The 13,540-nt window shown below is 56.5% G+C and overlaps 1 protein-coding gene across 1 annotated transcript in view; it reads right to left on the reverse strand.

Moving 5' to 3' along the window:
- Nucleotides 1-13,540, reverse strand: part of DYNC1H1 (dynein cytoplasmic 1 heavy chain 1) — a 78,310-nt gene that overhangs the window by 2,196 nt on the left and 62,574 nt on the right. The window contains exons 49-73 of the mRNA XM_086708784.1: nt 13,328-13,501; nt 13,095-13,214; nt 12,867-12,987; nt 11,561-11,756; nt 11,115-11,232; nt 10,811-11,026; nt 9,995-10,207; nt 9,757-9,884; nt 7,967-8,120; nt 7,379-7,525; nt 7,143-7,293; nt 6,434-6,687; nt 6,215-6,349; nt 6,031-6,125; nt 5,685-5,859; nt 5,447-5,522; nt 4,662-4,822; nt 4,339-4,450; nt 4,176-4,236; nt 3,965-4,088; nt 3,720-3,833; nt 2,656-2,826; nt 2,257-2,474; nt 2,059-2,162; nt 207-418 (exon numbers count right to left, since the gene is read on the reverse strand). Coding sequence (XP_086564910.1) covers nt 207-418; nt 2,059-2,162; nt 2,257-2,474; nt 2,656-2,826; nt 3,720-3,833; nt 3,965-4,088; nt 4,176-4,236; nt 4,339-4,450; nt 4,662-4,822; nt 5,447-5,522; nt 5,685-5,859; nt 6,031-6,125; nt 6,215-6,349; nt 6,434-6,687; nt 7,143-7,293; nt 7,379-7,525; nt 7,967-8,120; nt 9,757-9,884; nt 9,995-10,207; nt 10,811-11,026; nt 11,115-11,232; nt 11,561-11,756; nt 12,867-12,987; nt 13,095-13,214; nt 13,328-13,501 — 3,750 coding nt within the window. The remainder of the gene's footprint in view (nt 1-206; nt 419-2,058; nt 2,163-2,256; nt 2,475-2,655; nt 2,827-3,719; nt 3,834-3,964; nt 4,089-4,175; nt 4,237-4,338; nt 4,451-4,661; nt 4,823-5,446; nt 5,523-5,684; nt 5,860-6,030; nt 6,126-6,214; nt 6,350-6,433; nt 6,688-7,142; nt 7,294-7,378; nt 7,526-7,966; nt 8,121-9,756; nt 9,885-9,994; nt 10,208-10,810; nt 11,027-11,114; nt 11,233-11,560; nt 11,757-12,866; nt 12,988-13,094; nt 13,215-13,327; nt 13,502-13,540) is intronic.

The following is a 13,540-nucleotide window of genomic DNA, read 5'->3' on the forward strand; positions in this document are numbered from 1 at the left end:
GGAAGCCTGCCACGGGCTGGGCCCTGGAACCACTGGCCTAGCGTATGCGGACGGACCACATCGTAGAGCGCTCTGGCCAGCTTCCCAGGGTCGCCCCCTCTCGCCCGAACCTGGGCTCAGGGGCCCGCTGGGACTACACTGAGCTCCGTCCGTCCAGCCCTCCGGGGCCACAGCCGCCAAGGGGCAGTCCCGCCCACTGCCGGCACCTTGATGTTCTCCACCGTCCGCTTGAGGTGGCTCAGCGTCTGGGGGATGAGGTGCAGCCAGTTGGACGCGGTGGTGTGCAGGGTCCTCATCCAGGCGGGCCGGCCGTCGGACGTGGAGTCCGTCCTGGCCTTCTTCTCCGTCTCGGCGTAGGCCAGGTCATCCTCGTCCTCCAGCATCTGCATCTTCAGCATCTTGCTGATCATGTCCACGCCTGGGCCACAAGCCCACCGGTGACGGAGGGAGGGGGACGGGCGGGAGGTTAGAGGAAGAAGGATTTGAATGCAGAGGCCACAGAACACGTCTACCCATGAGGTACAAGTGAGGACGCGTTTCTGAAGCTCACAAAGCAGCCGGGCCAAAAGATGAGGTGGCAGATGCAGTGGAAAGCTACCGCCACATCCGGTCACGGCTGCTGGGGCTGAACCAGCAGCCTGAGCGCCAAAGACGAGAGTGAGGCTGCTCGAAGACTCGGAGTTCACCGTGAGGCTGGCAGAGCCCCGACCGAGGCTGCAGAGGGGTGGGCTCTGGGGCATGCCAGGTGCCAGCCAGGAAGGGTACTGCGCTAACTCCGTGTGCCCTGGGTCGTCTGCCCCCCTGCTCCACCTCGAACACCGGCCCCCGTCCCGTTAAAGCCTGGCCTCACCCCCGCCCTCACAGGGTCCCTGAGTGCTCGAAGTCCAGTTCCTGAGCGGCATTAAAGGCCGGACCAGAGGGGACAGGCCGGCACGGGCTCCCATGTGGGGTGGGCAGCAGCCGAGCCTTCAGCGCTACCTGAAAGTGGGACTGGGTGTGACCAGCAGAAAGCTGGAGTGACGGCGGGAGCTTGTTAGTACAGGGACAGGGAGGGCATTCCGGCCAGCCAGGGTGAGCGACAAATCCTACAAACCAGTCCCCTGTCATGGGAGCCAAGTAGGGCTCACAGCAGGTGCCCTGAGTGTTAATACCCTACGTGATCTCATCTCAGTACAGGCTGTCGTACAACAGAGCACTCGGGCCCGACCCTGGACCTGCCAGGACCTGCCCTGCACCGAGGCCTCGAACTCGCACAGCAGGCCAGCGTCTCGTCTCGGTGGCTTACAGGACCTGTGCCGCCTCGTGGGGGTGGGGTAGCCTGGCATGCCTTCAAAGTTGTCCTCAGAGAGCAAGCCTGGTAAGTAGGGGTTCTTGTGCAGAGTGGGGAGATGGCCCGAAGGGCTGTCTGATCCTGTCCCCTCAGCTAGCTGTGTGAGTTTGGGGAAATCACAAGTTCTTTCTGGGCCCGGTTCCCATAAAGAGAAGTTTGGGTTAGATCAGCCGTTCATAAGCTTGCAGACACAGCAGCTGCCCGGAGGGCTTGTTGGAGCAGGGGGCTGGGCCCCCACTTCCCACTGCGGAGGTCTGAGGCAGGTCCTGAGAATCTGCATTTCTAAGAAATTCCAGTGAGGTTAATGCTGCTGAGAACCATACTTTGAAAACCTCTGCGTTACCTATTTCTTGAATACTCTTGGGAAAAAAAGGAGAAAGAAAAAGCTTCTAAGAAGTATCCTAATAAAAACTAACGGTTTTAAAACTTCACATAATACCAGGTGCCTTTTGACTCTTTTAGGCAAAACAGAAGAAATCCTGTCTGAATGTAAGCTGATGCCCTAGATGTAACTTCCAGACCTCATTGACCGAAACACCAAGTTTTGTCCAGACCGAGCCTAGACTGCAGGGGAGGCACCAGCTGGGACCCACTCCAGTTCCCGTGCCTCCCCAGGGACGGAGCCAGGAGGGGCCAGGATCTGAAGGGCCAGCGGAGGGAGGGGGCAGGCCGAGGCCTGAGGCCTGACCTGGTCGGCACAGGGAAGGGGCTGCCCGTGGGGTACCCACCCTGGGTAGTGAGCAGGACTCTCTCCGCGTTGTTGGGCAGGCCCAGCCAGGAGGGCGTCTGCGTGTCGGGGAGCAGCTCCACCCACTGCACGAACTCCTCTCGCCTAGAAAAGCAGCACGTTGGGAAACGCCACCCCGGGTGACGCCGGGGACTGCCGGGCACGGCTGGGGTCTGGGTCACAGGAGGTAGGCTTGTACCTGATGCCGTCGGGCATTTGAATGTCTTTGTGCCCGTCGACCTTGCAGGCCAGCTTAAATTCACTATCGAAACTCTTCGTCGTGAACAGACGCTCCAGGAAAGTGTTGAGCAGACGCTGATCGAACTCGTTGTCCACCCGCCCGCCGTAGATGGACTGGGCCATCAAGGTCTTCAGTGCGGACCACGGGATCTTGTCTGGCGAGATGTTCTGCCTGCCCTGTGTGAGGAAAGCTGGGTTTGCGGGGGCAGGTCGGAGGGGAACCGGCACACCGGGTCCCTCTGTTGGTGGGGCGAGTCCTTCCTCACACCCACATCGAACACGACCCCCACCGTCGGCCACCACAGCCGCGCGCGCTCCCGAGCGTCCCCTCCCATCTGACACGGCAGCCCGCACTTGCCTTTGCTGTGTCATCCAGCCACGTGTCTACCGTGTCGCAGGCCGACCGCAGGTCAGACTCCCCAAATTCATACTTCTTTGACCACCCCAGGGGTGCGTATCGTAAGCGTTCTTGGATGATGGCGTGGAACCAGGCCAGCAGGAAGTATAAGCGAGCACGCTCATTGGGAGACTGGGTGAGGAAGGTTATCAAAGACAGAACCCTTAGAAAGCAACATCCTTTCCAAGAAAACAGTGCAGCTTCTCTAACAAAGTTCTAAGAAGAGCTTTTTGGGGGAGCCCAGGGGGCTCAGTCCATTAAGCATCCGACTTGGGCTCAGGTCGTGATCTCGCGGTTCATGGGTTTGAGCCCCGCATCGGGCTCTGTGCTGACAGCTCAGAGCCTGGAGCCTGCTTCCGATTCTGTGTCTCCCTCTCTCTCTGCCCCTCCCCCACTTGTGCTCTGTTTCTCTTTCAAAAATAAAAAGAGCTTTTCACCCTGAACCACACTGAACTTGAGGGCTTCTGACGCAGTACCGTTAACACTAATACCATTGCCAGAAATGAAGTGCTACTTTTCCTGTTAATTAAGATGTAATCCAATAACGCTGTAAAGATAAATTATTCAACTGTAGAAAATGATACAGAAAACAAATCTAAAATGGTCAGAAAAGGGGGATTATAGCACAAAATGAAACAGTACTTCAGAATTCCTCTCCTCCTGCCCACGAGCTTGGTCTTTGGCGCCTCGGAGGGCACTGCCCAGCCTCAGGGGACCATGGTCAGGAGCGCAGGATTCTCATTTACCCCAGACCTAAATCTGGGCTCTGGTTAGAGCTGCACTGGGGGCGTCTGCTCTCCTGGGAGCCTGGCTGTCACACCCTCACAACAGGACACCGTGCAGGCATACTTTTCAATCTGTTCACAGGAAGGGAATTTTGCCTACAGTTAAGTAGTACAATTTCCAGGGTTATCAGCCATTCTGGTGTTTCTGGGAGACGTGGGGACCCACCTCCGAATTTGCTGAAGGGACCTGGTCTCCTGGGCTTGTCCGGAGAAAGTGCACCAGGAGAAAGCGACGCTTACCTTGCAAATGCGGGAGACGGGGATGCTGCTGAATGTCCTCAGCATGTTGGCCTTCACCCCCGGGGGTGGCTCAAACACGAAGATGCGGCCTGCGCGGAGCAGGTTCACGGGCACCTGAGGAAGACACTGTTCCTGTCAGTGCCCTGGTTAACTGTGTGCTTCGGCTCTACACACACACGCACACCCACGATTTCAGGACAGAAAGATGGCAAACCAGCACTCAGAGCAACATGCCGAGCACACACCTTGGGGTTAATCTCCATGGTGAGGAACAGCCGGAAGCAGGCGTGCGGCTGCAGAGAGTGAAGCTTCTTCTCCAGCTGCATCAACCACCCCGGGGCCAGGTGCACGTTCTTCAGCATCACCCACCTGCACGAAGCGAGAGCCACAGCTACACTTCACGTTTCCGCTCTGGACTCTTGGGAACCGAGGCTTTTTCAAACAAGACAGGCCTACCTGCCGGACTTGACGGCTGTATTGATGGCTTTATCTGCTTGGTTGAAGCCTTCGGCCGAACCTGGTGCCAGAAAGCTTAGTGTCAGCACGGCAGGCTTGGACTTCAGTGTCCACCGTGAGTTCTGAGGGGCTTCAGCCCGAAAAACCCACCAAGTGCCCTTACCGATTGCGATTGAAGTGATCTGCGTGTTCTGTTCTGCTGCAAGGTCTTCGACGTGCCCGCTGGCGTCATACCCAGGCACAGAGCACATCAGGACAGGAGTATTCGGCTTTACCTGCAGATGCAGAGGTCAGAACTAAGACCGGGAGTCTGTGGAGAGGAGAGGCCTGTGGGGCGGGCCTTGCGAAGATTCCCCCGGCCCCAAGGTGCGGGGCGCTGGGAGCCGGCCAGGGTGGGAGTCTAGCAGGTGTATGGCCTGACAAGACGGCGCCTAGGGGCTGGGGCAGGTGAGGCCCACCCAAGCCTGCTGGGAGCCAGAGCCGCACCTCTGTGTCCACGATGTGAGTCAGGTCAAGAGGCTGCTCCATGATGGACATGAAGGACTCCCCGAGGTTTGTGGAAACAAACATGTGGGCCATGGCCAGCAGGCGATCAGGGCGGAAAGCCTGAATCAGGAGCAGGCGGTGGATGGCGTGCCCGATGGGTGCTGGAACGAGGCATGTGGAGGGTTGCGGGGAGGACACGGCCCAGACTGCCCCGCTGGGACTGGTCTGGCTGCAAGTCCCCGCTCGGATGACAGCTCAGAATCATGCCGCCACCTCTGGTCTTCTCTGCCCCAAGGAGAACTGCCACCCTCTCCTGTCTTCAGTGAAGCCCCTGGACACACCTGTGCTCATGTCTACCACATGGGCCTCTCTGTGGGCACGGTGGCAGTTACCAACTTCACGTGACTCCACCGCCACCCATTTGTCGTAGGCAGAACACAGATCCTGAGCCGTCTAGAGAGGATCACAGCCACCGCCAGCCCTGCCCCTGCTGCACCGTGGAGACCCTGCCCACTGGCCCCAGCTGGGCTAGCACAGGGCCTGGGGCACTACACTCAGAACTTGCCAATCTCTCCCTTAACATCGGGCAATGGTCTTCCTACCTGTCTCTCTTGGTCTTTAAGCGAGAGTGGGAACACGAATTAGGACCTGAAGATTTTACACTGAGACACTTATTTTAGGAATCGGCGACTTTCTCGGAGGTGTCCCTTCACTCAGGTGGCAAAGCCCAATTTTACATTTGGGTCCAGAATGAAAACACCGGGGAGGCCTTGATGCGGGCTTACTTGAGGGGGCTTCTTCACTCCAGAGGTACGGGACCGTCTGCTCTGGGGAGCTGCTGTCCAACCAGATGCCAAATTGCTGTGGACACAACGGGAGAAGCGTCGCCACGGAGCACAGCCCGTTTTTGTGGGCAGAGAAGGTGGGATGAATACATCAGATGGCTGATGTGTGCGCACGACACACGCAATTCCTAACTGCCAACTTCCTGGGAAGAGGCTGGGACGCGTTCAGAACACTCACCTCGTCGGCCTGAACCTTTGCAATCAGATCTTTGAAGGCAGGGAGACAGCTCAACCTCACAACGGCCTCAGCCTGCTCCACGGTCAGGCCCTGGATCTTGGGCGTCGAGCCAGCACTCAGGACGATCTCCTTCCCTCTCAGGAAGTGCTGGAATTCGGCGTCGTAGGTGGGCTCCCTGGGAAGGGGGCAACGAGTTAGCAAGGGTCTCAGATTCACTTCTGCACTCACTAAAAGAGCGGTAATAGCAAAGACTTCTTTCCTCTCTTTAAGCCCTTCAGATGCTAGCAGACAACCTACAAGATGACAGCGCCCTGCGGGGACAAGTGCAGCAGGGCGGCGGCCTTACCCGATGGTGCCCTTCAGTTTGATTCGGGCCAGCAGCATGGCGAAGGTGATGTGGTCCTGGTGCAGCATGCCTCTGGCCACCCGGTTGAACGCCACCTGGGGACAAGAGCGGGAGACGCTGCCGGCCCCGGAGAACAACCTCCCACCTTCCCTCCCTGGGGACAGCCAAGCGCCGGGCTCTCTACCTGGAAGAGGTCCTTCGTGATGATGGAGAGGCGCTGCGTGTGGTCTGTGATGCCCTTGAGGTTCGGGTTCTCGTACAAGACGTTGTGGTAAATGTCCAGGAAAAACTGGAGGGAGTACTGGTACAGGAAGTGGATCTGAAAGGAAGCAGCGGGCGACGGCCATTAGGCGGGAGGGCACAGAGCGAGCGCCATCCCGCGGCGGGTGGCTCCCGCGGTCACCTGCTTCAGGGACTCCATGGTGAAGTAGATGCTGCTGCAGGCGGTGGACAGCGGCAGGTACTGCTGAGACACGGTCTCCACCTCCTGCATGACGATGTCCGTCTCCTCCACTTTCCTCGTCACCTCGGCCGCCTCTCTCTTGAGGTTCTCCAGGGTCGTTATGATGGTGTCGTCGTCCAAGATGCGTCCTTTCACCTCGTTCAGAGCTTGCAGCAGAGACTTCTCGAGCTGGCGTAAACGCAGCTGGAACTCTCCTGAAATGGTCACAACATCCAGAGTCTGCACCGCTTGCTTCTTCCAGAAAGAGAACTCCCCTGAGTGTCTGAATAAACCTGACATGTTCTAGAACCTTAATTAAAATTTTAGCCCCAAGGGGTACCTGGGTGGCTCAGTCAGGTCACGATCTCACGGTTTGTGGGATCGAGCCCTGCGTCGATGGTGCGGAGCTGGCTTGGGATTCTCTCTCAAAATGAACTTCAAAACAGTAAAAAAAAGTTCAGCCCCCCCGCCTCCCCCTCAGGGGTGCCTGGGCTCAAGTCATGACCCCACGGTTTGTGGGTTTGAGCCCCACGTCAAGCCCCTAGCACCGGCTTGGGGTTCTCGCTCGCTCCCCCTCTGTCTCAAAAATCAATAAACTTATAAAGAAAGAAAGGAAGTTCAGCCCCCAGCTTGCTCCAAGACTCCCAAAGCTACAGAGCCAGAAACATACCTTGAAGCTTAAGAAGATCGGAACGCTTTTCGTCCACATCAGGCCTTTCTGCCTTAAGTACTTCATTCAAACACTGGCTCTGCAAGCTGCTGCGGGTGACCGTGAAGTTGACAAAGGTAACGCGGGAACACAGGTCTGGCGGAAACTCCACCTGCCACAAGGGTAAGAGAACAGTCACCGGAGCTGCGACACAGAGCGCCGCCACAGATGTGAATCCCAAGTGCCCCGGTCCTTACGGTTGGATCTCGGGTGGACAGGAAGATGACAAATGATGGTGACAAATCTATATCCTGGTCGCCGAGGGTAATCAGCACTCTCCCCCCAGTTCGCCGAACTTCGCGGTTCAGTACTGGATTCAAAACCGGATCGTAGCTTTCCACATCCTAGACGCACACACAGGAAGTTTCACGGTTGGGGTTTTACAACATGTATCTTCACCCAAATAACTGTTATGACGCTGACCTAACCAGACGAACACACCGCAGAAGCTATCCAGCCGCTTAGACCTCCCCGTCCAGTACGGCAGCCACCAGCACCCGTGGCGGCCTGATTTAAATAAAAAATTCAGTTCCTTAAGCGTATTGGCCACACGTGTCTACCACCATCCTGGATGGCACAAAGCAGAACACTGCCATCAGTGCAGAAAGTTCTAGTGGACGGTGATGACAGATAAACACTTTCTTTTGGATTCGCTTTTTACAGAACAATTGTAAAGCTTTATCTTTTTTCTGACATTAAAGGAAGTCTTACAAAGGTAAAAAAACTACCCCCGTTCACATCATGTAATCTAGTTTTGTTCCACACCAACGGCTGGATGCACACACCTGCACCAGAAGGGGGTTCCCGAACCTCAGCGCACTCTCCAGGTTCTTGCGGAAGGCATCGTCTAAGAAGCTGGTGCGCGTGATCTTGCGGTCCTTGTACTCATTCATGATGAATTCTGTGGCCTGGCCAGAGGGGTCGATGATCAGCGGGTACCTGAGGGTGAGGCCACATGAGTGCAGGCTCGAGGAGCCCACAACAAGACGACGGGAAGGTTGTTCCCACTACTCAAGTGCAGCTTCCAGACAACCGTAACAAATCCTTGATGCTGAAGCCTTCCGGAAGCACTTCTGCAAGCAGCTAACAGAGTCACGCGCTCTCTGGAGCAGGGCCAGAGTCACAAGCTCTTTCTCTGCTGGGACACAGGTTCTTCTCTAAGCATCCAGCACGTGCTTTTCTCCAGGTGCTGAGTGCGCTCTGCTAGAATTACCGTTCCGTGTACTACTGCCCTTCCAGAACCAATGCTCAGCAGCACCTACCGCTAACAGGTACAGACGGCTCAAGCCGCCAGGGACCCTGGCAAATAGCAGACACAGCTTAATCCTCAGGAGAAGCCTATGAGAAGGTACTGAGAGCACGTCTGTTTTACACGTGAGGAAGATGGGGCACTAAGAGGCTACAGGGATTTGTCCAGAGTCACGTGCATGACCAATTAGTTTTTAAAAATCATAATGCACACAGGTGCTTGTACAAAATCCAGAAGCTACAAAAGGGCATGCGGTGAGAAGAACCGCCTCCCTCCTCTAGCTTTTGTTACCAGTTTCTGACCTGTCTACTCGGGGAAGGGTCAGGTGTTTGCAGACACGTGTGCGCGTGGGCACGTGCGTCCACGGGGATGCGGCACCCACTCCCCTTGCACACGGTCTGCTGGAGCCTTCTCTGAACGCACACTCGGAAAGGCCTGGTCTGTAGGACCCCAGCCATCCACTACGGAGGCGCACCGTAATCGCTTAACTGGCTCCTACTGAGGGGCACGGGAGGCGTTTTCAGTCTGTCAGTCACATTCTGTCCTGACATTTGTCATGCTTCACGTGGGCCAAGCTACTGAATAAGCACCTAGGGGTGTGTGTACTTCCCATTCAGGTGAATCCAGCTCTGCGCAGACCACACCGATGGACCGATAATCTCACCAGCACATCTGGCGAGACACGGAGCCACTGATGGGGCCTGAGGATTTGCTCATAAAATCAAATGACACCTGCAAGGGGCTTCATCCTCTACGTGTCCCTGGAACCGTGACATACTTCAGGGATTCAAAGACTTCAAGATGTGGAGATAAAGTCAGAAAACACTGGAGGTGTCTGGCTTTAAGAGCTGCCACACAGGAGGGTCAAGCCTCAGGGCATATGGCCCTGTACGTGGGGTGGGCCCTGAGGACCCCCTGAGCCAGTGTCAAGCCTGCCCTCCCTGAAGTCACCCTCCACCTCTAACTCTGGCCTCCTTAAGCCACAAACTGGGTGCCACTTTCTCCCTTAACTCTCTTTAGCTAAATATTTTCAGTTCTTGTCATATTTTTGTAATTATGTTTTTGTCGTCCACCCCGACACACAGCCCGCCAATCAGCTCTGAAAGGTGGCACGAGAGGCCTTCGCTGCGGAACAATTCGGGCGGTGGGGAAGCGGGGGTGGGAAGGGCCGCGCCCCCATCAGAGACGAGCGCTGGGCCTGCCTGCGTGCTCGCCCATTTCCAAGTTTCCCTTCATCTCCTCAAAGACGTATTCCAAAGAAACACAAAACCACGGCGTCACCGCACGTAAGGACTTCCAAGCTGCTCCCTGTGCACGAGCGCGTACCTGTTGAAGCGCTTCAGCATAATGGCGTTCTCCGTGCACAGGTCGTCAGCAGGTAGGGAGCTGGCTTGCCAGCGAAGGCGCTCGTCGGCGTTGGAGAGGTACTCGGTTCGCGCGATGTCTGTACGGAACTGAAAGTGAGGGCGGTTACCTTTCCTCCTCAAAGCTCCAGGCGCACTGTTTCCGGGCCAGCGTGGAAACGGCTGACCGGGCGCCAGGCCAGAACCCCATGGCCTGTTACCTGGATGTTGGCCTGCTGTAAGTGGTGGGACCACGTGGTGAACAGGTTCTGGCGCATTTGCTGGTCAAAGTAACCCGCGTAGGCGATGAACGCGGCCGATAAGAGGCAGTCCCCGGCGATGGTGGACATCTGGTTTTTGAAAGTTTCACTTGTTTTTTCCCATCGTTCACGTTCGGCGGACAAGCTCTTCAGGAGAGCAGTGCTCCGGTTTACCTACGGGGAAGATCCAACAGGATTTATACCAGAAAGTGAAAATTGGTTCCCCCCACAGGGCTTCTGGGAGGGCTGTTCACAGGCCCAGAGGACAGAGGACCCAGCTCCTCCACGACTGAGGATGATACGGGCCTCAGAATCTAATCAGGCCGCAAGAGGGTGTAGAGAAGCAGGGGTAGCCTTGAGACACGTGCGTGAGTGGAGACGGGGCAGGGAGAGGGCCCGGGGTGGACAGAACAGCAGGTGGGGGTTGGCCTAGAGAGAAGAGACACTGCTGGCAGGAGAGGAGAATATTCCGGGGAGTCAGGAAGAGTGTGGGCATGGCGATGGACACAGCAGTGAATGCCAGACTCGGACAACCATGTCCTTGGTGACCCCACAGGTTGGCTTCAGATCGCCCCCTGGTGTCCACCTGTCCTAATTAACGCAGCCCGGTGACCCAGGAGGCCAGCAGGCCCTCTCAGGACAGAGCTGGCCGGCAGACAAGAAGGCGGGCACACACGCGGGAACGTGTATGAGGCACCAGGAGCACCTCACGTCAGACCCCACGAAGAACTGAGAGGAGCCGGCAGAGAGAGTGCTCCCGCCCGGCGACAACCTTACTTTCGCTTCGACAGCGGCCAGGTCTGCCTTGATGGCCTGGGCCTCCGAGATCAGGACTGCGTACTCCTCCTTGTAGCGGGCGATGCTGGCTTCCAAGTCCCGGATCATCTGTTCCACCTCGTTGGCCTTCTGCTGGTTGTCCTTAGCGTCGTCCTCCAGCTTCTGTAGCTCGTTGCGCAGGGGCTCCACCCGCTTTAACATGTCAGCGTAGTTGAGCTGAAAAAGGCAGACGGTAATTAACTCTTCCCGAGTGACGGGACCGGAGGGGACTTTTCCCACGGGAGCTCCCGGCCACGCCACTTACCTGCGCGATGGCCCATTTCACCATAGGGCCGCAGGCCAGGGAGGCCCGGTTGACAATCTCGTAGTTGTAGCTTGGATTGGACATATAATTTTTCTTCATCTTCTCCCTTATGGCATCGCTGCAAAAGAGGGATTGTGTTTCTAAGCACGTGTGGGGCAAAGGATTTTAAAGGCCAGTTCCCATCTGTTGCTCCAGTGACCACGGAGGATGAGCTGGACCACCCGTGTTCCGGGGGATGGTGGTCTCTGACCTTCCCGCCCCCACGCTCCCCCGACGGGCGTCAGTGCCTAACGCCAGCTTTGAGTGAAATGGCTTAGAAGGCATTTGTGCAGTTGATGTAACGGACGCCACCTTCTGACACAACAGGCCACGGTGACAGGGCCGCGCGAAAGCAGGGAAACCTCTCAATGCCGGAGCGCCGTCTCCTGCTTCCTGGCGACGCTCACCTGATCTCCTCTGCGGAGAAGTTGACGATGGTGGGGATGAAGTTCTCCCTCATGATGATGGAGCGGATCTGCTTCCAGTCTGTGGTGCTCTCGCCCAGCAGCAGGCAGATGGACTCAAGCGCCAGCTTCACGGCGGCAGGGGGGTTGGCCATGGATCGCACCTCCACCAGGTGCTGCTTCTTTATCGACTTCACGGCTGGGAACCACGGTGGCAGGAGGGGCGGGAGGGCAAGCAGGTGAGGTGCGGTGGCACAGCAGAGCCGTGGCTCCGACGAGGAGGAGGCCACCGCTCAGAAGGCTGCAGCGAGCGGGACTTTCTGTCTTTAAACCCCCTGGAATAGCTGGCCTTTTAAATAACTCTGAAGCTCTCCCGGCACTAAAGGCCACACTGAACATTCCGTAAAAAGCAGGAAGCTGCCTTTGGCGATGTCTCACGGGTCCCCGTTAGTTCCTTTACCCCCATAAAGACTTAAAACGTTGACACGTTTCAATTATGTACTTACCTTACACAATTTAAGCAACAATATTTACATTCTGCCATAATCTAGAAGCTGTCTGCTTGGCTGGCTGAATATGTAGAATTAACAGCTCTAAAAAAAGGATGGCCAACGCCTTCTACAAGCTAAACTGCACTTTTTCCAGTCTGAACTTTTACTAAAACACTTTTTCACTGGTTACTCGGCAGTAAAAATTAAGTTCCCTTCGAAATTAGATTCTCAAGGAAAATCTATAGTTTGGATGGTGTAACAGGAAGAGCGCACGTTTGAAACAGGCGCTGATGGGCCGCGAGCGAGCAAGGCATTGGGCCGGGTCCCGGCCCAGATCCTGGCCCAGGCGCTATGGTGTCCCGCAGGAGCCCGAGTCGATGAGGAATGGGCAGCGACTGCCATGGGTACGCAAATTAGCATTCGCTGGTCTGGCCAGAAAACGCGTAGATAACCCCAAGACGACACTACACACTTCAAGGCATTTCTGGGTGAAACTCCAGTCGGATTCATAAATAGCGTCTTCATGTAATTATTGTCAAGTTAAAAAACAAATGTATTCACGTAAAACATATTTTGTCAACTGTCTCCTATGAGAGGGGCTTGGCTCTGGTGAAAACAGAGAGCCCCGTGGGGATTTGCTTTAAGGAATGAAGACCGTCTTTGGTGTTTAGAAAAACCTTCAGGTATTTGCCAGTGATGCTTCCAGACACGCACGCGCCTCTGGGGGCAACCCGGGCACAGCCCCAAGCTGCACAGCCAGCCCCATGGACAGAAGATGCCCCTTCTAGAAAGCCAGACCCCCGACAGCTGTGACGTACCATTCTGGGCCTCAATGACCGCAGGCTCCACCTTGTCGAGATCTTCTTTGACGCTCATCTGTTTGTCTGCGATGACTTCCTGCTGCTTGTGCAGCTGTTCCTGAATTTCTTGGCTCATCACCTGGTGAGAGGGACGGCTCAGCTACGGGTCCACGCCCCGCTGGGCGCTCCGCCCCCACCCAGCAGTCTGAAGCCCACCCGGACGAGACCTTCACGCCTGGCAAGCACCTTTTTCTTCTCGGCCTCCTGCTGGTCCTTCACCATCTTCTTCAGCTTGTCATTGGCGGCCGCGTTCTTCACCTCCAGCTCCTGGCTCTTTATGCGCAGGTCGCGCCGCAGCTCCTCCACCTGCGGGACGGGCGCCGCGTCAGGGGGACAGAGCCGCACAGAAATTTCCCGGAAAGGGGTCCTCACGCCAGCCCCCTGCCCGCAAGCGAAGCGAGCACCCGGGATGGACGTACCTGGTCGACGGTTTCCTTGATCTTCCTGAGCCCGACGTTCAAATGCATCTGCTGCTCCTCCAGCTCGCTCCGCTTCTCATGGAACAGGTTGGCGTAGTGGTTAATGAAGTCCAGGTAGTGGCGAGGTGTGATGGCCATCGTCCGGCCCCCTCGCTTCGCTAGCCGAGCATTAGCCTTTGAGAAGACAGTGAAATCTTTTCACTCTCGAGGACG

The sequence above is a fragment of the Puma concolor genome, chromosome B3 (genome assembly GCF_028749965.1).
Source record: "Puma concolor isolate L17-30 chromosome B3, mPumCon1.1.hap2, whole genome shotgun sequence".
NCBI lineage: Eukaryota > Metazoa > Chordata > Mammalia > Carnivora > Felidae > Puma > Puma concolor.